The 24210-nt window shown below is 37.2% G+C and overlaps 1 protein-coding gene across 4 annotated transcripts in view; it reads right to left on the bottom strand.

Annotated features, from left to right (window-relative positions):
* Window positions 1–212: 212 nt before the first annotated feature.
* Window positions 213–24210, bottom strand: part of RNASEH2B (ribonuclease H2 subunit B) — a 44106-nt gene continuing 20108 nt past the window's right edge. Inside the window, exons 5-12 of one of the 4 annotated variants that reach the window (XR_012627671.1) lie at window positions 23507–23627; window positions 18218–18282; window positions 16956–17061; window positions 13863–13941; window positions 12316–12358; window positions 7589–7669; window positions 6001–6097; window positions 4871–5620 (exon numbers count right to left, since the gene is read on the bottom strand). Coding sequence is in view for 3 of the 4 variants with exons in the window: in XM_074859732.1 (XP_074715833.1) it covers window positions 5513–5620; window positions 7589–7669; window positions 12316–12358; window positions 13863–13941; window positions 16956–17061; window positions 18218–18282; window positions 23507–23627 (603 nt within the window). In the remaining variant the exon portion in view is untranslated. The other 3 variants (XM_074859732.1, XM_074859734.1, XM_074859733.1) reach the window with 3 other exon arrangements.

The raw sequence follows: 24210 nt of genomic DNA, 5'->3' as shown, positions 1-24210 counted from the left end.
ACTAGAACATCTGTACAGTAAGGTCCTCAAGAATTAGTCTAATTGCTTCACTGAATCTGTCTTAACGAACTTTTAGATTCCTATCTCACTATTATTTCCTTCAACTCAGTCTAAGAATTACTGACTACCTTGTGGAGGCTAAGTAGTAGTCTGATTGCACTGCATTTTTCTTTGTATTTCTCTGTGAAATTAATGAAGTAATAATCAACAAATTATTCCAAAGGTATTTATTTCTTTCTTGTACATGGATTAAAAATAAAAACTTACCCAAAAAATGGAACCACAATTTATTGAAATATATAATCTTATTCATACATCAAGCATTTTTTTTTAATGTAAGCTAGAAAAATAGAAATTTCATCTTGGACCCACATAATATTCTTACAGTACTGCCTAGAAAACTATGTTAAAATAAATATTTTTTCCTTGAAAAGGGACAGTGCACATTGCTTAACCAGACAAACATAAAGGTAACAAAAAGAATTCAGTGCAGATTTCTAAAATAAGCATTCAGGTTACATTTCCTTTCATACATGATTTTGAAATGGTTAACAGTTCAGGTTTTTCATATTCTAAAACAGAGTTAAGCAGATTCAGTTGAAAAGAAAGTTGAATAAGCTATTGCCTCTTTGTCTTGAAATTTAGTTTTCAGTGATGTTGTAATAAACTCTTCTTGGAGCTCTTGTTTGACTTGAAGTTAGGAAGAATTTGCCAGAGTGGAGCAAAATAATTTTTTACTTCTTATCAAGAATGCTTCAAATATATTCAAGCTTTATAGAACATTCTGGCCATTTGCTGTAGGTGTCTGTGAACTGGGTTCATAGTTAAAATTTATTGAAGTACACATTTGTTATGTTCAAGATCGTGTCAATTATTACTTTATAAAAGTTTTGTAGCAAAGATTTAGATATTAATGGTAGTTTGATAAACAGGTATTTAAGTTAAAAACATCAGACTGCATCTGACACAGATCACTTAAGGATCTCATTAGCACCCATTTTCTGCGTATTTTATGTAGACTCAGGTTGACATTTTAGTTGAAGTTCACTCCACAGAAAGTGTCTCTTACGTGAGTAAAAAATACAATAAACAATTATGTCTTTTTTTTTTTTACCTGCGGGATTACATAAGTTTTGGTTTAGTTCTCAACAGTTATTTTATACATGTTTCTAAGGTTTCAATCCCTTAGAAAAAGTAAAATAAAAATACACCTTTTCCATCTGCTCTTCTGAACACACATCCTACCTCAAGTTTTAGCACTTCAAGAGTCAGACTGTCCGCACAACCAGAGCTAGATGACATCTTCTGGATAATAGGTCAGGGTTGGACAAAACCATGTAAATCAAACTCAGTGAAATTATTTCAAAAAATGTGAATGTCCTAAAAAATAGTTAACTTTTTTTCATTTTGAATGATTATGTGTCTGAACATTGGATTTCTAATCCAAAAAGGTCACCTTGATGAATTTGGCTAGATTTTGAAAAAGAAAGGAGAAAATTGCATGCAATGTATTTTGCTATGCAGCTTCTAAAACTTGTAATTATGGCCACTAAAATCATATACTCTGTTAAAACCCAATGAGTACAAAAAAAGAAAATTCATACAAAATCAAGTAATTATTTAAGACTAGCTCAAGGATGCTGTTGGTGTGACCCTGCAAAATACTTAGGCAGGTGCTTAATTTTAAGCATGTGAGTCATTGTGCCAAGAGATATTTTATGGTGAACACTAATGCACAAATATTAGTTAGACTGGCTCTTCCACTTCAAGATAAGCATGGACATAAGTGCTTTGCTGGATATGGATCAGGATGCTCAGCACCTAACAGGACTTTAGGCGCTGATCCAGCAAAGCACTTATCCACACGAACAGCACTGCTGACTCTAAGATCACTGCTCATGTGCTTAACATTAGGCATGCTCGTAAGTGCTTTCCTGGAAGGGCCCAATAGACCAATAGTGTAGAAGCTATAAAATTTGAAGCAGTGTATGTTTAACACACCGCATATTTAACAATGTTAATCTGCTGAGATTTGCTTTTTCTTGGAACAGGGCATGTCTAACTTCCAGCATTTATTTTCAGAAAGTGTGTAAAAAAAGCCTTTAAAAGCTGCTTTGAGATTATGGCAAGTTAAAATAATATTAGCGAGTCTCCTTATGCTCCTTTCATTTCTTCTTTGCATGTCTTTGTGCAGGCATCTAAAAAGGAAAGAGAAAACCCTAGTCATAAATATTAATCTATTCAAATAAGCATCCATGCATTTGGTTTCCCTCTAAAAAACACCAAGTCAGATGCAGCTAAACACCTGAAAACAAGCATCACCGAAATTCTTCTAGATTTCAGATCTGAATGCATATTCTGACAACTATGCCGCCTTTTCCACTGAAAATATTCAAATCACCAGTTGTCACTTCTACAAATAAAACTAATTACTTAAGACTGATGTGCAAGTTCAAACCCTACATATCCCTAAGTCAGTGCTGGTATTTTCATATGAAGTTTTCCATGCCCACTGATGTCAATACATTTGCAATGTGAAGTCTAAAAAAGTGGAAAAGTAAGAGCCACTTAATCCCAAAACAACAACTATAAAAGCATCACAACTCATCAGATATTTACATGAACATGTAGAGATGGCATGTTAATCCAGAAAAAGAAATAAAGTAAGACCACATTTCTATAATGGTGCTGGCATATTGTTTCATGCTAAGCTAAGCGAAGAAGAAATAGCAAAGCAGCGCTTCATAATGACCTACTGCTACTGCTGGCCAGGCAGAGAAACTATATTTAAATCCTTGTTGTGGTAGGAAATATTGTTTTATGTATTTGGCACCATATGCTCTTCATAACTTCTTACAGCTACATGTTGAGGAAGTTTCAAAGTTACTAAATGTATTTCATTCTTTCCTAAAGGGAAAAGAGTTCTTGTTTTCACGTGAAAGCTCTAATGGCTTTTGGAAATGGCTTTTTTTTTTTTTTTGTCATGCACAAATTCCTGCTCAACCAAAAGCACAGTCACTAAAAAAATTACAATTGTTGTAAGTCATGGCATAGCTGACAGCTGAAGTCGAGATGTGACACACTAAAGCAAAATGCATCTATGCACAGCGGAAGCACTCTAGACTTAGTCCTTGCATACAGTGGCAGATGTGAAAGTCATGTACAGAGAAAGAAAAAATAATAATCAGTACCCCAGATCAGGAGTCAGCACAAAGACCTCCCATCTCCATCAGAACTGTCCTCCTTCTGTCCTAAATTTTGACCAGAGGAACTGGGATTTTTTCTTAGAAGAAAGTTTCTTGAACAGTTCAGTCAATGAAAAGATGCATTTCCAAAATTTATTTCACAAATTTTTTGAACTATTGAAAACCAAACCCCTAAAACTAGCAGATTTAAATATCCAGAAGAGCTTCTACCATATATCTGTCCTACCTCACAGTTCCTGTTTCTAACGTAACTTTCTCCCATTCTTGGTTTTCCACTCAAACATCCAACCCATGTTTTTCTGCTTTCTCAACATCTTCTAGTGCTTGGAATTGTCTTTCCATTAATAGATACACAATTCTTTTCCTCTTATTTACCAAAATACTCCCCAAGATGTTGCCTGCTGCACAAAACTTCCTCCATTAACATGACAGTATGTGCCTGTTCTTTTTCTTCTTTTTCCACAGCATTATCCTGCACTTTTGAGTGGTGGTTTTCAAAAGTTGTCATCACTGGTGCATGCCTTCTCCTACTGATACGAAGTTGGGGGGTTTCTTTGACTGTCAAATAAATTGCTGGGCTAGGCTGAATGTTTTTCAAAACATAACCCTTCCGGTTCATGACTGCAGTTGCTCATTCTGGGCTCACCAAACGCTAGCTCTTTCCAATCATAGCAAAGACCCATGGGATAAACCAATACATGCTGCTACAGGGCTAGTCTTTGCTTACTAGACAAGTAAGGTAGGAAAAAAAGAAGATGGCAATTCTAAATGGGGTGTATGTAGAAAGTGTCACACACAACGACACCTACTATTAACTTTTAAACTTGTCTGATAGCTAATGTCAGAAAAGGAAACTTTATTGATAGGGCTGGTGAAAGAGCCACAGAGCTCCTTAACCTAACAGACACGACTGTAATCCATGGGTTGTAAATGGCAGCAAGTAAGTCTGAAGTGGAAAAATGACAGTGTTAACAAAAATGAAGAAACTCCTGCCTTCTCTGAAACTTCCCATTATCAAGGGATATAGGCAGATTCTCCACTGAGCTGAAGTAGCGAAGAATGACATATTTTAAGAGTGTCTTTCTAAAACACACATTGTAGTTGATCTACAGGAATGACTCAGTGCAACAACTGCTGGACAAAACGATGAGTGTTGTGCAGAACTGGCTAGACCTATACAAATGATCCCAGTGACTCCACCTCTTTTTCAGTTCTGTGAATCAGGGAGGTTGCAACATAGCAGGCAGCTATCCCTCTGAATATATAGGAATACTCTGTAATGAGGAAAGAACACACCCAGGGTGAGTAGTGTGTTTTAAGTAACAGTCCTACCTTGTGCAAAACTTCATAAAACTAAATGTTATCTAAGACACTCACACTTAAGCTTTTCAATACAGCTCCAAATAGGCTTCTTCAAAAACCCCAGTTTTGCCTTTAAATGAATCTTTCCGTAATTATTTTTGTAAGGACCTATTGACCCTGGATCTGAGCATAAAAATACCCTATATTGCCATGGTTTAAGAGATTTATCATGTAAGCCTAAAGTGATGCTGTAATTCTTTAAGGATTAAAATTTATACACAGGAAAATACCAAAACCCCTTAAGAAATGTCCTGAAGTTTAACCCAACTCTTGAAACATACAGCAAATACAACAAGCACAAATTCGCTACACAAAGCACTTTATTGCAATACAGGCACATTGACATTTGTTGCAATTTGTTTCTAGTATATTGAAAACAACCCAAATCCCAATATAGACGCTATCTTTGCCTTGATAATTTGCCACCAATGGCAACGCTTGCATCAGCACTTAGATTTGGGTCAACATAAAAATCTAGCAATACCATTCTACTCTGGTGTTATACTGGGTAAAAATATCCAAAAAGTCTCAAAAAATAATGCTCCTTATGAATAAAAAATCTCTTCTTAAAAACTCAAAGAAGGGCATGCTTCCAGCCCAGAATGGAGTGCAATGGAGAAAACTCTGTGGTGGCCTTGACTGAGCTTGCTCTAGAACAAGCAGCAGTACATTATGGCCTGATGCTAAACCTTGCTTCTCAGCTCACAGGACCATGCTAAAGCAGTTAGGCTGTTTTCCTGACCCAAGCTGGAATACCGGCATGGTACTGCCTTGGTCCGCTGAGGCATAACAGCTCTGTACCACTCTAGCTCAGTCTCTTCATCACACTCCACCATGTACACAAACATGCCCTGCATATACTGTACTAACAAAAAACCCCGGGAGACGTCTTTTATCTTAACATAAAAATAACCACTGTATAAAACTCTTTCAAGAATAAGTCTTTATTTTGATGCTTTAGGTTTGGAACTGAAGAAAGTAGAAATGGATTTCATTCCACTCTTATCAACTTTGGCCAGAGCCTTCTGTGCTGCAGACATCTTGCTGTTTGCCTGTTAGTGAAATGATAAATAGAAAAAGGTAAGCAGCATCTCCATAGGAGGGGAGTATAAGCTACAAACTCCTAGATACAGAAGTCAAGCAAGAAGTTGAATTGCTTTTTTAGTATACAGCAACAAAGATAACGTTATGCAGACTTAAAATTGTAGGAGAAAAACCCTACAAAACATTCGAGATCATTCAAACAGAAAAATACTTGTCACGAATTACTTAACCTCAGACAAAGACAGAGAATCAATTACAAGGACAAGGAGGTGAAACATCTTTCCTTTCCGCAGAATGAGGTATCCCAACTCAAACGTTTACTTTGGGATAATCCCTGAGTGTACATTAAGAGGAATAATGCATGTAATATAACAGATGCATACTGTACCTTCCGACTCAATCTCATGATTATGCTGTCAGCAGGCTGAATTACAGCTTTGCAGTACAGATGATGAATAATTCACACTGATTTATTATCAAAGACTCTACGAACAGTGAAATAAAGGGAAAAGAGATGGAGGAACTAAGAATGAAGAAGGTAACTAACATTTGCAAAGCACTTCGAGGCCACTGGGAAAACTTCCCAGACTTTTACACCTAAAACACATTTTATGAGCCACATTTTATAGAGCTGACCTCTTTTCTTTCTTACATTTTAAAATGTTATGTTTTAAATCTCTAGCTGTTTTCCCTATTAAGAAAACTTTGCATTGACCTTTCTTTATGATACTCAGTCTGCAGGACTTCACAGTTACAATACTTGGGATCAGCTAGAAGGTTATGGATAGGATGGAGATATGCAACAACAGTATGATCGTCTGTGTTACTATACAAACAAAAACACTGCCAAAGTATTTAAAAAAGAGTAGTATACTGTACAGAGTCCAAGAGCTATCTTTTCTTTCCCAGATTCTCTCATCAGTATGCTTCATTATTTCAGAAGTAGATCATATCTAATGTGAAAATGAATTATCCTCGGTTTATTTCTATCTTTATGCTCAGTTCAAAAGCTATAGGTACATAATGGGGGAAGGCAGGAAACATGCATATTTTAAACTACTTACCACCTTCACTTAGGGGGAAATCCTCTTACTTCAAAACTAGCATTGTGCCCTGAGTACAAAAAATTCTGGGGGTTTTGGGGGGAAGAAGGAATGTATATCTGTCACCAGCTGCTTCTCTTTGCAAAGGGATAAAGAGTAGTCAGCACTAGTCTGAAGGTCACAAGACAAGCACAGAGGGCCTTTTCGGTTCCCAGTGGACTGAAGAAGGATTCATTTTCTTTCAATGTTCAGAGAAATAAGCCCTTTCAATGTTCAGAGAAATAAGCCAGTGCAAGCCTCACAACCTTGGCGCACACAGACAGAATTTATTTCTTTTCACATCTCTGGTGCTCTCCAAGGAACAGTACAGTGGCAGGCACCACTGGACTCAGATTTGAATTGGCCTCCAAACTTAGGTTGCAGCTGGCAATCAGCAAGCTTTGTGTTGATTTAACTTCATTAAATTGACATAAGTAAATGCCCAAGCAATATTTCTAGGTAAAAATAAAGCCTGTCTTAGCATCCCTTGGAATTTAAGTAAATGCTGCCATCTTTGTTTCTTTTTCAAATAACTGAAATTTAACAGTTGCTATCACTAAGCCACAGGATTTCTCATCTAAAGATCTCAAAAAACTTTGCAAAAATTAGCTGAGCACCTTAACACAGGTGTCAAAGTCTGTGAGGTTCACAGGAATGTTCACTGATAAAATACAGTCAAACAGTAACAGTACAGAAGAGTTCAGAATGGGACATTAAGGCTACCAAAGTCAAACTAAGCCTGGAATGAAAAGTTCAAGGAAGTATAACTACAGACATCTGCCATTTTGTATTTGTTTTTCTGATGTGTTTTGGAGAAGAAAAACAGGCACTCTGTACTAATTGGATATTAATCTGTGCTTTAGCAAAACACGCATGAATGCAAGGCTTGCTTACCTTTTTGGGTTTCAGATTGCTGCTGTTAAACTTAGTATAGTCTTCTTCTGCTTCCACAGGGACATCTGATAATTTCCTTTTCTGAAATGTTAGAGTGAGGAAGTTGCTCTGTCAGCCACTTTTATGATGTATACACGTGGAATTTTAAAGCTTTGGCTTTATAACGTAACCATAGCACCAAAATAGGACTGGCAATCAACTGAAGAATCTGCAGTAACCGTAGAAGATTTCTCTTTGTAATTGTCTTCTTTACACATATACACCATCTCTACAGTATTCAGTAGAGATCATTCAATATCATGGGAATCCTTTTCTTCTTCCTAGCCTTCTGAAGAATGACTTCTAGAAATCACTTGAATCCCGTTTTTAACTTCCATGATTGTGACTTTGGTGTCAGAGTCTATTTAGAGAATCTTTATGGAGCAGCTGTTGGAAGTTAGTGTCTAACAGCCAGGGAACCTAGACTCTGGTCCCCATGGTCTCATGGAACTGTGCAGCAACTCCAGTGTTATTGCTATCTGCCAACACAAGTGGATCATCATCAGTTTATTATCTGTTTGTGCACAACCTTTAGAAGTAATTAGTTTCTACAGTTTGGCAACAGTGAAACACTGACATAGTTCTGCCGACTGCTTCATCACTTGAATCCAACAGTATATTAAGAAGCTTGACTCTGCATGTGCTGGGTGCCTTCTAACTTCAGAAATAATGGAAGTGAACAGTTCTCGGCACTTCACACGATTAGGCCGTAAGAATGAATATTTCTTTCCATAAACTGTGAGCATGTGTTTAGTTTAAAGGTGAAAACTTCCTGGTACGTTCCCAAAAGGGGGAAAAAAGTATATAGTATTTTACAACACTGTATTTTTATTATTATTATATATCTGATATTACTACCCTGTCCTTAATATCCTGTGAAATCTAAACTGTGGCCTTCCTAGTTTTTGTGCCAAAGAGAGTGATTTTGCAAGCAACTTGGATGGTACCATACATTTTAAGATCCTGTTTTATTCATTTTGTTTATGGTGCTTGTGATCTCTCCCTCTCTCTCTTTGGCACGAAAGCCAGGTCTGCAGCTTAGATTTCTCAGCTCTTAGAACCAGATCCAACAGCTGCCTTTTCTTTTGATTTCAATGGGATCTGGATCAGCCTCTCTAGGAGGCTGTTTACTGTGCTGTGATTACATTTTCAAATGACAATCTAATGAATAATTACTACTCTCCTCTTTTTGGAATCTGATAAACAAGTTTTTAAAACTTACAACAAAACATTTGCATTTCAGCAAAACATTTGCTGTTTGGTTTTAGCAGAGCCTATGTATTCTTCATCGACGTCTGTCATCATCTGCCAATGGCCAGGCTCCCTATGCTGTCAAGCTGGACAGTATGACGATTACAACACAAGATCAATGGCTTACAATTAATACAAAGAACATGTAATTTTGATTTAATCATTAAATCACAGAGTCCAGACTGTACCCAGTTTACTCTTGTACTACAAGAGAGAGAATCTGTCAGCCTTTCTGTTAACCACTGAAGTTCCCACATCTCTCCTCTCTTCAGAATTTATTTTAACATCATTTCTAAACATGCAATTACTTTACCATAATAGGTTCCTACCATAACAGGAAATACATGTCAGACCCTTCTTTATTTGCAATAATCCTATAATATGTCTGTCAATACACCTTGCCCTCATGAAATGTCAGTGCAAGTAAATAGAAATGGTTTGAAGGATATACACCTATAGGCTCCAGTGTACAAGCCTACCTTGCTCCTCTGAGATTGTGAAATAAAGGAGTGTTTTAATCTCTGAAGTTGCAGACTTAAACACAGAAGCATCCTACACACCCTGGTCAGTGCTTTGGAAATTAATCAGATCCTCAGCAAGATTTCACTGCCCAACAACTGAACAGTTCTAAGCTTCATTTCCTCTGTAACCAAACTGCTGAAATAAAACTATTTTTAGAAATAGATTCTCAGAACTATCCCAATGGTATAAAAGCTATTCATACATAATATGTAATGTACATCGCATGTAGTTTAATATAGTTGTTGTAACATGCTTATATGGCTAATGAATATCAGTTGGCTCCTGATGTGTATTTAATATTTCTTACAGTGCATAAAGATAATTCTTAACTGAATCAAAGGGCCAAGTAACTGTGCAGCCAGAACAACTGTCCAACCACATGGAAATAACTTATATGCATGGATATACATTGGAGAATAAATGCTGTTAATAACAGTAAGGCCCAGTTATTCCTGCATGTGCTAGCTGACATACTGCTTAACAGAACAGTCACTGAACCAGCCAGAAATGAGGCTATTTTAGACTTTGTTTCAGTAAGTAGCAGGGACAGTGCAGGAAAGGTCAGTGTAGAGTAACCTAGTTTCAGTAGACATAGGGTGCCTCAGTTTAAATGGAAAGGATAATCAAAATTTGGGTTCTTAATTCTAGAGGTGTAAATCACATGCCTTACTTCTCTAAGCCAAAGCAAAGGGACTTGGTGTCTGAGGAGGACACCTGGAATGTAAAACAAAAAGATGGAAGTAGTGATTCTGGATCTTTTACTTCAAACAAGGTGAAAAATCTTGAAGGAAAGAGCTTCTCAGACTAAACAATATGAATGCTCCTTCTTGCTCATACAGATGCACATATATTCCACCCCCCTGACCCCCCCCCCCAAGATACTAGGAGTAAGGAGAATTCTACAATGAATGAGGAAAAAAAGACTGCCAAAAAAAAAAGAGAATTTGTTTTAGGGGTCAGGTAATACTGGGATAAAGTGAGAACTGCCAAAAAGTCAGGCTGAGTTAGACCTTGGAAAGGAAATTAAAACAAATAGTAGAAGGTTGTTTAGCCACAGAGGCAAAAAGAGAATCAAAAAAGAAAAAGTGAAGCTGCTACACAGTAAGGATTGGATAGATATTAAAGCTAATCTGTGAGTAGCCCCAAAATGGAATAAATCCTTTGCCTAAGTAAATTGTTTTCAATAAAGATGAAGAGGTTAAACACAGGGGCAGAAAAGAGAAATCTATTCAAGATAGAAGTAAAACTCAATATGCAGACACTGTTGAGAGACTGCCTCAGAAATCACAAGTCCAGAGGGAAAACCTGGCAGCTGCTCTATCAGGTAGGGACCATATTGCTGCAGAATAGCCAAACATCCATCCATACGTAAGGAGGAGGAAAAAGCAATAGTATGCCTCAGCAGAATGGAGAGGGGAGAAAAAGTGAAAGAAGGAAGAATAATTAAAGATATAAAGTAGATGAAAATTAAACACAGGTAACGCCTACCAACTTATTGTTTTTTCTCACAGATAACACATTTTTTGGTGACAGAAAATGTGAAGGATTGCCAGAGGACTTGACATGGTGCCACTTAAGGAACTGAAATTACAGAAAACAAAGACTGCGTAAGAATTTTAAGGTAGGTAAGAAACTGGGTAAAAGGGAAGCAAAGGCAAATAATGCAGAAAGGGATGTCATTGGATCAGATGGAGATTACTAGTGTAGTGCCATGAACAATATCTATTCAAAATGTTCATTAATTGTTAATTAAAGATAACAGCATGCTAACATTTGCTGAATGTACACCACTGAGTAGCATTACGAATATCTAAAGAGCTTTTAACACTGTGAAGGAAAAGCCAGAGAACCTTCAAGACTGGAAACATTAAAAATGGATGAAATGTACAGAAGTCTAAGGTCAGGTATACAGCAGCTAACTGCATCAATTTCTTGTAGATCAACTAAAAATTGCAGTGGAGAAAAAAACCCAACTGTGTGTCTTAACCATTCACAACATGACTGTAAGCTATCTGGTACATCACACAATAATAGAGTCAAATGGGATTCTAAGATGTAATGAGATAATGTACTTCCAGTTAAGACAAGAAGGAAAGAATGCCATCATATTTTATCAGTAAAGGTTTCATCATGAATAATTATGTATGATTCTGGTCACCTGCTTTGAAACAATTGGATTAATCTTGGAATAGGTGTAAAGAAATATTCCCGCAATGATAAGGGATGTAGAACCCATCTTATACAACCAAGTTTGGCTTCACAAAATGAAAACACAAAGGATATCTGTTTTCCCTTTACACACTGAAAGAACTAATGTTAGGGCGGGAAAAGAGCCATTTCAATTAAAAAAAAACAACGATAATGTTAGCACAAAAGCACAGGGGATTAAATTGGCCATGAATAAATTCAAGGTGGAATTTACAGGAAGGTTTCTGAGCATCAGAGGAATGAGGTTATAGAACAGTCTTCCAAGAGAAGTAATGGAAATAAAAAATCCTAATGAGACTTACAGTGAAGAATGGTCAGTGTATGAGAGATTATCCAACATGGTTGTCTGGGAATCCATGACCCAGGAGGTCCCTTTCAGGGTCCTCATAAATTACATATGAAAGAAAACCTATGAGGTCATATTGTCCCTTCAACCTCAATAAAACTAAATAAGCAAAACATATATGAAAAGACTGCTGACCAAAAACATTAAATATGCTTCTCTCTTTCCCTCCCCCTTTTTAAACAGAAAAAACAACCAAAATATGCCTTATCAAAAAATATGAAGTACCTGGTAAATTTCTTGCATTATTTCAGACTGGCTTTTCACAAGGCCAACTTACTTGTACCCAGTGCTTGGCCTAGTCTAGTTTAAACAATAATTCAGAGAAATTAGTTTACAACACAATATATTAATGTTCTCCTACCTTCAATGGTGGCTCTATTGCTGGACTTTTAAGTTCTGGGAGCCTGTAGAACAAAAGATTTTAAGTATACATTAAGACAGCTGCATTGTACAACCTAAATATTATAATTCCTTCCCCACAAAGCTGCTCACACATGGCATGTGTTTGCAAAATAAGCAGTTCATGGCCTCTATACTTCTGACTTAGACAACTAAAACAGAGCCAGGCACCATACAGAAACATGGGCTTTTTAAAAAGTTGTTAGATCTGGCAACTAAACCAGAAGAACTTCACCTCACTTTTGAAAACCTTGGCTACTAGTGAGTTGATATTATAAAGCATATAACATCTCTTCAATGAAACTGTTAAGCTATGGGACTTCAAGCTGCAAATTGCATTTTTCCATAGGCCACCATAACAGAACACTTTGAACAGAACTGAATTGAAGGGCAGGTGCAGGGTCCCAACGATGCTCCAAGCAAAGTCTGCTGCTGGCAGGGAACACCAGGCTGAATATGCTGGCTCTCCTTCCAGATTTAAATATCAACTAACACAGGTTAGATATGTGAAGTCAAAACCCCAGCAGCACTGAGTGAGCAGGGAAAAGGAAAGAGGACTGGGAATAAAGATTCTACTCCTGGCTCTGCTGCTTGTGTTTGACAATTCTGGACAAATTGCTTTAACTCTTTGGATTTCCTTCCCCGCCTTGTTTTCAAATGGGATTCATTGCTCAGGGTTTGTCCTGGTTTCAGCTAGGATAATTTTCTTCCTAGTAGCTGGTACAGAGCTGTGTTTTGGATTTAGTATGGGAATAATGTTGCTAACACAGTCGTGTTTTAGTTGTTGTTAAGTAGTGCTAATCCTAAATTAAAGATTTTTCAATTTCCCATCTCTGCCAGCAAGCAGGTGCACAAGAAGCTGGGAGGGAGCGTGGCCAGGGCAGCTGATCTGAACTAGCCAGAGGAATATTCCATACCATAGAACATCATGCTCAGTAGATAAACTGGGGGGAGTTGGCTGGGAGGGACAGATTGCTGCTCAGGGATTGTCTGGGCATTGGTCAGTGGGTGATGAGCAATTGCATTGTGTCTCACTTTTCTTGGGTTTTATTTCTCTCTCTCTTTTTGCTATATTAATTTTCATTACTATTATTACTACTATTGTTAACTTTACTCTAGTCATGAAACTGTTCTTATCTCAACCCACGAGTTTTTTGCCAATTTTCCTCCCCATCCCTCTGTGGGGGGAGGAGTGATTGAGTGGCTGCATGGTGCTTAGTTGCCAGCTGGGGTTAAACCATGACAGGGTTTCATGATGCAACTGTGATAACAGACATATCAGACTTATATATTACACCGCTCTACCAGCCCATGGTCCTTAGCATCATAGGAACAACAGAAATGCACAACCTACATTTGAAAAAAATCACAGTTAAAGAGTGGCAAATATGATCTCATTGTGTCACTCACTGCAACCCCAATGAACAAATCTCAGTATTCAACAGAAATGACCAAAAGGACATTAATGTATGCCATATAAAACTAGCAGCTAGCTGAAATGATACTTACCCCAAGTATTTTAGCAACTCCTTACTCAGATCTTCAGGAATATATTCTGATATTAATCCATGGGCATACCGTACATAGTCTTCAGGAACAGAGCAGGAAGTGGGAAGGAGAAGAAAAAGAACATTCACATTATATAGTCACGTTGCCTTAGCCATGTTGCACGTTCTACCATAAATCATGAGGTTGAATTAATAGTAAGAGACTTCTAATGGATACACTGTGATGGCTCTCGTGATGAGTAGTTTATGTTATATGACACTTGTAGGTTTATTTAAAAAGTAAAGACTTACTACGCTCACTTTGTCAACACATGTTATTAATATCTGCTGTACATACTTCACAAAAGCTGTTCACTTTCTGAGAATACTAGATACCATGTATTCTTCTAAAGAAATTAAATTTTAAAAACCTGCAAAAGTAAAAAGCTGACTCAACAGAACACGCAATCATTAATTTTAAAGCATCTGGATCTTACAATTATTTGGCAAGGGCTTCAGTACTAAAGTACATTTTCTGGCTTCAACTGAAAACAATTAGATGAGACAATGAGTCTATTTCAAAGTCTTGTGCTTAATTTCAGTACTTTACAGAAAATGCCAAGGCCTATCTAAACATCACTGGCAAGAGGGGATAATTATCTGTGGAAATATGAACTACTAGAAGCTGTTTTCAGTATAGGGCACTCCTGCTACAAATGTTTTTCTGAGAGACTGGAAAAAAAAAGTGACCTTTTTATAACTTGAAGTCCTAAACCAGATCTTTTCCGGTCACGTGCTACACAAGTACTTACTGACCATGGGCTGGATCTTTTAAACTTGCTGTTGTTGGGGTTGCTAGGGAGTAACTGCACCATGCTCAGGAAGTATTTGCCAGACAGACATTAAGCTAAAATCTCGCCTCTGAATTCCATGTACAACAGGCCAGCTCTATCTGTTCATATGCATACACACTTAGAGAGTTCAGAAGCATGTGGTAACCTAGCCTCAGCATTGTAAAGAACTATCTCTTCTGTGCCAGAGATAGCTTCCTCTTTTTTTAATCTAAAAAGCCCAATGCAAACTGGCATTGAAGCAGAAAGCATTAACAAATTGATACAAGCATATGCATTTCAACTATACTGACATCAAATTTTTAGTATCTCCTATCTGCACTTCTCCTTCCTCCACTGCCTAGATTCATCAAGGATTTGTCACTCCCTAAGCCCACTTTAGGGTCAAGAGAGAACAAGAAATAATTCCAATCCAAGACAATTTCACCTCTGCACTTAATACGTCCAATTTATCACTTAAGAAAAATATTCCCATCATTTCACTCTTTGCATATGACACTGAATGATGCGTCCAAGTCAACTGCTATTATTCTGCACTAAATACAAAATCCATTATCTTTGCATTTCTGCCTTGAAGCAATCTTCACTGACTTCCTTTACTAATTTTAAAATACTACTGTTTGCCTTCTAGGGAGTCTGTGTTCTCACCCTAGCTTTGCTTTGATGTTAACCTCCTGTTAAACATCAGGAATACTTGTGCACCTGCCTTCTTTGTCTTCTGAATGAAATATTACGGTCTCACATGTTATATTTCCCCTCCTTCCCCATTTGAACCCATTACATCCTCCCAGATTTTTGCCCTACAACATCTGTAGATGCTAACTACATATACCCATCCATTCATAAGGTACTGAAATTTCACAATACCCTATGAAAGCAATTCTCTACAGAAATAAATTGCACTGTCATGGCAGTGAAAGGATCAGACAAGAAAACTAGTCTTATTAAAAATAAGTGTTAAGTAAGGTCCATTTGACTTCCCGTCATTCACCTTGCTACATACAGTGGGACTGCCTCCAAAACTTACCTACTTTTAACCCCCAGTATTCCCTATTTCAAATCTAAAAAAGGCTTTTCAAAAGACTATAATATATCCATGTTACTGTAAGTAAGGAGGAAGGTGGAAAAAACACTGCAGATGAGCTATTTTATTACAAGTTTCAGAGATAAAAGTATTTAAGCATAGTCAGTATGGTTGCTGTCAGGACAATTTTCCCTTCCTTTAAAAAAATGGGGGTGAGGAAAAGGATGAAAAGCTACTGTAAAGTTAAAGTCACAAGTTTTTCAGCTTTGCCTCTTTTTAAAAACCATATATTACAATCTCTGTTCTATAAAACTGTCTAGTTGCCTCTTAAATCTCATTTATGTTGTTTCCTTTGATATCATTACTTGGTAACTCATTTTCCCCTTCATCAGCAAGTTGCTTTGTTTCTCCTTAGTTTTCAACCGCATGCAGACTTCTGAATGTCTTTGTAAGAAGAAACAATTTGCTTTTGTTCGTCTTGTTCTAAAGTTGTTTTAATTTTCATTAACATTCAAAGAAATCATTCTGAGTCCATTTTCAGGTTTCTCTACACAACTTCATATCCCAGTAACATTCAGGACATTGTCCTCCCCAGGGAAAAGGTGACTAGAAGCAACCAGGATCACTCCAGACTTTTTGGTACCAGGACTGTCAATTTCAGGGCAATTTAATACACTTATTATTAAATTTTTTGCCCTTAATAAGCACAACACTTCTGTATTCTATACATTTGTCACATAAAGTAATGTCTGGACTGAGAGGTTTTACCCTGTGACTATGACTTCCTAAGATCCCTTCCCTTTTTTGAGAATTCTATGAAAAGCATTTGCATGCTAATAAAAATAGTAATTAAAAAGAAGTCTGTTCTAATACAGAGACACTTATTGGGCAGACACTCATACATATTATAAGCAAGTCTCCTACTGTCCAAGACAGTCTCACTTCAGGAATGCATTTCAGCATATATTTCACTGAGAAAAACATCTTCTCCTTGAACTACAGAGAAGCTGAAAGAACCCCAGCTGAAACCTACTGTTAATTACAATGTCATAGGATGAAGATACCAAAGAACTCAGAAAAGTCAAGGCACACAGTCACAACATATATGGAATTTTCTGTACAAGGAATAAATTTACTGCAAAGGCCAATTTCAATACATTTTAGATTCTAATCATGTGTTTTACCACCACCTATGCAATTTCACAAAAATAGAATTCATTACAATGTTTAGTTTTCTTACCTTCTTTAGTATCTGTGATCTGTTTACCACTGATAAATGTAGCTGCATGTACCCTTTCACCTACAGATATATTGTTGCTTTTAAGTGCTTTCACTGTTCGACTGACCTATAGGAAACCACAGAATGAAATGTCTGTATCAGTGTTGTTATGCACATGTTAATGCAGTGACAAAGCTCTTGTAATTTTGTTTCAAGCATATAAAACACTCAAGTTATGGACTGTGGTGAAATTTAATATACATTTGTAATGACTAGCATATGAGCTCAAACAACCTAAAGAAACTAGCATGTCTTTGAACATGTTGCCTTGGCAACACAGCACCAGTTTTGCAGCACCCTTAGATGAGTAGAGCTACTCAGATGCAACAGCCGTGATCATACAGGTGAGAAAGACACCTGCTTGGAGAACAGAGAATGCCTGAGCTCAGCTGGATTGCAAAGGCAGTCCTGATGGAAATCAAAGATAAAGGACTTTACAGGGTACCGCTATACTGGATCTAACAGAGAGATAACTGGCAGAAGAAGATATTTTCAACAACACAAACAGGTACCTGTTCAAATGTAAATATTCAGGTATTCACTGCAAAATAGATATCCCCATGCCTCATCATTACAGCAAGTATACCAGATTTTGTGCTTGCATTGACTAATCTAAATGACAAGGCTTCCTTGTAACATGTGATGCATACAATCTTTTTCTACAAAGTGGTATCATAGTAGGGACACGTGTGTGTGTGTGTAAAATGAGATTTGCCTTCTTTATACCAAAACACAGACCACATCAAGCTTAGCTATAACACTAGTTTATTTTCTGCATACTGTACAGACCTCTTGAACAGCATGACTGGATCAGGATAGCAGCAACCACATCAGGACCATTCTGAGAGACTGCCAAAACTTCATGAGGAAACCCATTTGTAACAAAAAAACAAGGCATTTCTGTCCAGCTTTAAAGCACGGCAGAATTTAAAAGCTGCAACAGTCAAAGCTCTCCTCTAACCCATCTGTGAAGTGGACAAAGCAAAAGACAAGCACTTCACCTTATGCAAAGCCTACAGAAGATAGCCAGCCCCATCAAAAAGAGAAACATAACAAACTTGTCATTTCTCTAATATGACATTCCCAAGTTCAAGAACTTTACTGTGATGTCTGTCCTTGGACAGGACACGTACCTTGAACTGAGGCACAGCATATGGCTCAAATACAAATACGGACAAGCTAATAAGCATTTTCATTTTGAAAGTAGAAGAGAAACATAATACCTTTATCTTTAACCACTTCAGTGTCTTCTCTTGGCTGTATTTGTGGAATTTCTGACTGCCAATCTCTGAGAAAAAACAAGTAAGGGGAAGAAAGTCATGACCCATTTGGACTGCATTTTCAATATATTTCAGATCTTTGAAGCTGTAGATACAGCATGAAAATTAATTTGCAGCTTGCACATGTTTGATATCAGAGCAATAAGTTTCAAAAATATTGGAAATGTGGAAAAATAAACAGACTGAGCTGATATCCACAAGTCTGAACAACTTGACAATACTCTAATTAGGCCCTAATCCAGCAAAGTACATATTTTATTTATTTACGTGTAATCTTGGGCTGCCTAGATTCACCAAGATTCTTCCCAAGCCCTTGAAGTTTGCCAAACCTTCACTGCCCTGTGCCGCCAGACTGCGTATTTTAACTACACAGTTCACCACACAAAATATTGGTTCCACCGTTACTTTTTTTTTTAAACATCATATCTTAAATCTTTACTTACTGGATTCCAGCACCTAGTAAGAGAGTTGGTTAGTGAAGACAAAACATCCACCCTTTTAATAAACCCTTTTCTTATCAGTTCTCCCCTCTGACTTCAGAGAGTGACTAAAGCAAAAGTTTTACTTCTGTCCCCCTTTTACATAGTGTCAAAAGAAAATTATTATACAGTGTCAAAAGAAAATACAGAATCCAAAATGGTGAAACACACTCCTTGTGGGAGGAAGTACATGATTCATTTCTGATTTACTGAGCAACATAATGTAACTCAATGATATAAGAATTTCAGAAAGTGTTTCCCCTGTGATAACTAGGGTATCATGAACACTTGGTATTCACATGTGATCAGTTATCTGGAGACACGCAAGATCACAATGCTGAGGCAAAGGAGAGAAAATTACAAAGGCTCATGGAAATTTCAGTACAAAAATTCAGTATTAATTCCCAGAAAGCTACATTTTGGGAATGGAATAAAATGCCTAATATGATTTCACAGGAGATTTTAGAGCCCACTGTGTTTCAGTCTTTTTCTTTAACAGGTATTTCAGTAAATTTTAATCTCCTGTATATCATTCCTATAAATACCTACATCTGTTTCATGTCATTTACTGATCCAGTATCATATTCCAACACTCAGTTCATGGAGTTTCCTTCTCCCCTTGCAAACAACAACATATTATTCATGATTCCTTCAGCATTTCCTTCTTTGGGGTTTATCTTGGCTCTTTCAAATTGCATACAAATAGCTAACTATTATGTGCTCTTTGTGTACGCATGGTAGGGGATATGGAGAGGCTGAGGAAAACTTTACAAAATAGTTTAAATCTATCTCAACAGTTGTAGAACAGTAAAATGCAAAAATTCTTCAGAGCAAAAAGAAAAAAACCACTGATATACACTTCGCTTCATGAAGTTGATGAGTTACAGGTAAAGTAATTAGCTGTGACATTGCTGGCTGCAGCCTTTAGGACTTAAGAAGTTTCTAAATGGCTCTGAAAGAAAAGAAGCAGAAATGGGGGAGACGCTCTGGATACTTGAACCTGCTTCTCAAAGAACTAACGTGGTTTGGGTCCAAGTACAGTGAGTATGATTTGTGGATTCCTCTCTTATCTAAGAAAGTTCGAGGAAGGGACATCCTCTGGCCACCATCCCCCAACCCATGCTGAAAAATAATTCTAGTCTGGATTCCCAGGCAGACTCCCCCACAACAGTCAGATTCAGAGTGACTCAGTTCGGAAAGGAAACGTAGAACTGTGAAGCCATTTTCATTAAAACATGTGAAAAATAATTACACTGAACCCTTCAGAGATCACTTTGTTTGAAAATATTTTGTGTGCTTGACAGTTTTGACTATTAAACTCTAGAAACTGACAATATTTGAGACCTCTGAAGAATTAAAGTGAGTTATGAAAGTCACAAACTGCTGACAAAAGGATTCAACATTGGAACGTGGATTCAACATGTGATGCACATTTGATATTGGTGAGAGTTAGCGACTATGTTTGATAATATGAGTATATATTGGAAAGCCTTTTGTTCCCTAATGTGTCTGGTGCCTATAAAACTGGTCAGAGACATCTGGAAAGATTGGGTTTGAGAAATACAGATGGAATATAAGTGGTTCTACAATTAAATAATATGTTCAGCGATCGGGTAATCGCTATGTAGACTTGGAAGTTTCCCTGATGTATTGTTGAACAAACTGCCTAAAGCACATTTTAACATCCATTTTCTCAGTGTTTTCCATAACTCTGAAACTCATATGGCCCCTTTTTTCCTACCTTCTGGGAATACAAGCTTGGCAATATTACTTAGTTATTCTAATCAGGTAAGTTTTCTTGGCTCTTCATGTTAATCACATCAGACAAGATCACAGTGCAATTTTTGACTTGCAAAATGAAACAGAGTAACACTCTAGAAATGGAATTCATAACCCTTTCTTAAACCTTCTCTATTGTACTTTCTATCTGATGTTTGAATTTATTAGCAAACAACCTGCCTCACCCAGATTTAGCAAGCTGTAACACACCCTTTCCCCAACCACTAAAGCAGGTAACCAGGAATTTAATCCAGCAAAATGAATTTTCAGTGCCCTTCAACACTGAGGCCAGGGAAGGTGGAATTTCTGCTAATTCAGTAAGTGTAAAGTGTGAGTGCTCTACAGTAAGAATTTGTTAGACAGATGTTAAGTGCCTTAAGATTAAATTGAGAGTGAAATAATTAATGTTGTTAGGTTCTGCCAAACAGATCAGAGCTGCAGAAGACTCAATACAACAGATACTTCTTACCCTAAAGCCCTACTCCTTAAACAAGAAAGGCTACAAAGTGGACAACAGGTCTTAGAGCTAGAAATGAGTACCTTAGTCATAATATTGGTATTTTTTACAGGCAATAAACGACATGAGAATATGAAACACACAGAAGTAGATTGAACAGAAAGGTGATCTGTTCATGACAAGCAAGCAAGCGCCAATGTGTTTGTTGCGTAACAATATGCTTGGTGTTCTAAAAAAAGAAAGAAATCCTAAGAACAAGCCCCACTGTTACTTTCAACCCAACCCAAACCCGAACAAGAAAAGAAACAGCAGGTACATGCAGGTACATGCCTAGGGACATCCAAGAACATCACATACAGCTGGTGTGTGTGTACAGGTGTGTGCAGCTTTAACGACAAAAGCAATTTTTACCTTACATTTCAGAACAAAAACCAGGAAGTGAACATAACTTCTTTAATGGTTAATATCATTTGCTGGCAAAGCGACACAAACTTACTGGTGTACATAACACGTTATTAAAAACACCAATGCAAAAAATCAGACAGTAAAGCATCTTCACTACTGTCTAACAGAACACAGTTTATAAGAGGATGTTCTGGTGGATAACAACTGCAAATACAATTTCAGAATGGATAGAGGTTAGACCAAGATATAAGACCTTGTCTATAGAAAATACTTTTTTTTTTTTAATTAAATTTTTATTTTGTTGTTAAGAAGGGAACATAAATACTGCCCAAAGGCAGCACTGTTGTTTGGAGGAAGTGTCCCTTCAGAAAAACAATCCAGACCTTGTCTTACATTCCTATACTGATTTCTTAGCTTGACAGCCTAGAGGATCTGGCATGATTTTTCACCTTCTCAGATGGGTGCACATAAGTTTAGTACCCCTTCTCTCACCCCTAGCTCCTTAGCCAGTGTTATGACAACTTGTAGGGCACAGCAATTGCCTAAAAGCTTAACAATGGTTTTTACTGGAAGTATTTATCACTTCATGGGAAGGCAAAAATGGTTTTGCAGTTCAGATGCACCTGTCTTAAAGAAGCCTTCTCAAAAGTCAGAACTCACCCAAAGAAAAAGGTTGCCTGCTCCAAATGATATTGAATGTAACTAAATGTTTTCTGAAGGTTCTTTTGGAAATCCAAGAGTATCAGAACAGCAACTATCCCAGTCCCAGCAAGAATGTAAAAAGAGTCTTGCTGCCCAGATTTCCTGCTCTCTTGTTAAAGTTATCATTTTCAACAGAAACATGTCCTGCCCTAAAGCTGAAACTGATTTTCTGGGGGAAACAACTGCCTTACATTACTGCCTATGCACCATATCATACAGGAAATAATTGAACTTGGGCATCTAAACCTTTCAGGAAAAATTCACAGCCCCCCCATTCATGTTCTATACAGCAATAAAGAGGTCTGGTGTTTTACTTCTTAGCAGGGTTTTCATTCTTCTATCATCTTTCCTTAGCCACTTCCCAATCATTTGTAAATCACCTAAATATTTCCTCTTATATATATCAATGAAAAGGGCAGAGTGCTTCAAGAAAGCAAGTTCCTAATATTTCTGGCTTTTAATCTGTGTACCTCAACTCCTTGGAGGAGCTCTACATACATAAAGGTCAGACAGTTTAGTTGTTTTGCACTTGGTTTGGAGATTCAATGTTCCCAGACTCCTGTACCTCCTTCTGCAGATCTCCATCTGTGTGTAGGTAAATTACGATTCACAGAAGGAGAACACTCTTTAAAGGACTGAATATAAAAAGTGAGGTCTTGCATCTTTTGCAGGTCTGTCAAGCTGTGAAGATTATTTAATGCTCCTTCCAGAGAAAGCATATATTGTCCTCAAATAAAATAAAAGCCCCCATACCAAAGGGAATTCTTTGGTATGGGTAAAGGCTGAGGAAACTATGCACAGAACTGATACTTTGCTAATTTTTTCCATTTAGGTTTTCTCTCTCATACACTTAGGCATCCAAATCAAGTTTTCTAGTTTAAAAAAATTAAGTCTTTGAACTGAAACCTACAACACTAACTTATGCAAAGCTAGAAAACTTGTGTTCTCCTTTCTCAGCAGCCTATTCTCTCTTCTCCAGTTTTTCCTATTTATTGTTTAAACGCTTTGTGGCAAAGGGAGAAAAACATCCAAGTGGACAATGGTTAACTTCTTCCACACCAGACCATCTTACACTAAATAAAGAATTTAGAGAGATGTAGAACTTTCATCAAAAGGCAAATAAAGTTCACAACACATACAATAATGTCAAGAAGCCAGCTCTGATGAGTTTATCATTTTTATGATACCTAGCAACAAGACTGCACAAGTATTTTAGGTTACAGCAGATGATCTGTGATCCACACATTACTATTCACAATACTGCAATGATGACATCTAAGCTTAAGCTTCTGTTTTTAAAGTACAGCTGCGTCCAGCACTGTGGGTGTTTGGTAAACCAAAAAACATCTATCTTGTAATGAAGTGACATGAACAAGCCTTTTTTTTTGCCTCCCAGCCCCTTTTTTTCACCTTTTTCTTCTGTTATATGATGTATGTACTGTTTAACATCTGCACACTTCAGCAGCAACAGGCAGCTAGGGTACTCTGAGTCTAGCACAACTTGATCGAGTGGCTGGAACTTGCCTCGTTGCTGAAAATACATCAAAGGGATTATAAAAGCATTATTATAATGTTAAGACACATATACACACTACACATATATAGAAATATATGCATGCAGTGGCCATAGCTTTAAAATAAAGGATTTAAAGAAGATCGTATCTTGAATGGTAACACATGATACACTCAGAAACTGATTACAAAGCAAGCTATAAATATTTATTTCAAACCAGTAAATACCCACAAAATGCTGAACTCTTCAATTACTGCACTTAAAAGACTAAATTTAAAACAACATGGGGAGAATCTAATGTGAAGTACAGTGGGATTTTTTGGAAGATGACATAAGACACAGCAGTCGGTGTGTGCCAACAGTGTTTTAGACCAAAACCTGTTGGATTAAACCCAGTGTCATAACTTCCATTCAAATTTTGCTTTTCCTTCCATAAAGATAAATCTCAAAGGAGCAGGGCAGCTTCTGGAACACAGTATTAACCTTTCACCTCTGCAAAGTCAATTCCAGTTTGGCCAGAGTATGTATATAAAGTGATTTTGGCACAACTTAAATAGCCCCACACATGACAGAACCATCAAAAAAATTCTGCCGTTGCCAA

This window comes from Strix uralensis, chromosome 2, assembly GCF_047716275.1.
Source record: "Strix uralensis isolate ZFMK-TIS-50842 chromosome 2, bStrUra1, whole genome shotgun sequence".
NCBI lineage: Eukaryota > Metazoa > Chordata > Aves > Strigiformes > Strigidae > Strix > Strix uralensis.
The sequence above is the reverse complement of the archived record's forward strand: the minus strand, read 5'-3'. Positions and strand labels throughout refer to the sequence as shown.